This window comes from Egretta garzetta, unplaced genomic scaffold, assembly GCF_000687185.1.
Source record: "Egretta garzetta isolate BGI_Z169 unplaced genomic scaffold, ASM68718v1 scaffold7, whole genome shotgun sequence".
In the NCBI taxonomy this organism is placed as follows: domain Eukaryota; kingdom Metazoa; phylum Chordata; class Aves; order Pelecaniformes; family Ardeidae; genus Egretta; species Egretta garzetta.
In genome coordinates this window covers 3081967-3082760 of record NW_009260350.1, presented here as the reverse complement: position 1 = coordinate 3082760, position 794 = coordinate 3081967, and the positions used below count along the sequence as shown (strand labels likewise).

The 794-nt window shown below is 60.1% G+C and overlaps 1 protein-coding gene across 1 annotated transcript in view; it reads left to right on the top strand.

Moving 5' to 3' along the window:
• The first annotated feature begins 414 nt into the window (after positions 1-414).
• The window catches only part of KSR2 (kinase suppressor of ras 2), a 98540-nt gene continuing 98160 nt past the window's right edge, over positions 415-794 (top strand). The window contains exon 1 of the mRNA XM_035898370.1: positions 415-465. Within this exon, the coding sequence (XP_035754263.1) occupies positions 415-465 (51 nt within the window). The remainder of the gene's footprint in view (positions 466-794) is intronic.

The following is a 794-nucleotide window of genomic DNA, read 5'->3' as shown; positions in this document are numbered from 1 at the left end:
CCGGGTTCCACCAAGGGAATGGACCAGGAGAGATGGGGAAGCTCTCCCAAACCCTGCGATGGGGCTTCTCCCTCACCTCTTTATTGCAAACCATTGCGTATTTTGCTCGTCTATTTTTGGGGTGCCGATGGCAGGCAGGGGCACAGCACCATCTAGTGCTGCCGGTAGTGGGGAATCACCCAGCTGGAAAAGCGGGAGCAGGAAATCCCAGCAGGTTTCCAGCGAGCTGGGCTCTGCTCTATATTCCTGAGAAAGGAGGCCAGTCGCTCAGCGTCTTTATTTTGGGAGCTGTCAGGCTGTGGTTGCTAACGCGGCGTCTTTGGCCTCGTGGTGGGAGGGCTTGGGGAGGGCATGGCTGGCGGAGGGATGGGGACACGGCTGAGCCAAAGAGGGGTTGGCGGCTCTGGTCGTGGCATGGAGGAGCAGTGGGAGGAAGGAGGGCTGGGGCAGACGTGGGCTGGTGCGGTGAGGGGGGGAATGAGCCCAGGTCCCAGCTGTGGCACTGTGCGATGCTGCGGCTGCTCCCAATGGGGGATGCTCGGGAGGTCCCTTTGCACCCAGCTGGGATATAAGAGAGGGTAGTGTGTCCTTTGGGTGCTGGGGGGGGCAGGGGGAATATTTGTGTTAGCATGTGGGAAAAGCAATGCCTTCATGCCCCCCGTCCTCCCTCCTCATCCACCCTATGTGGGGTCCCTGGGGTGGTGAGGACTCTCCATCCCCCAAGCAAGACCCCAGTGCTGAAGCACCCTGGGTTGGGGATCAAGGAGCTGAGAAACGGCTTTTTGGAAAGGAAA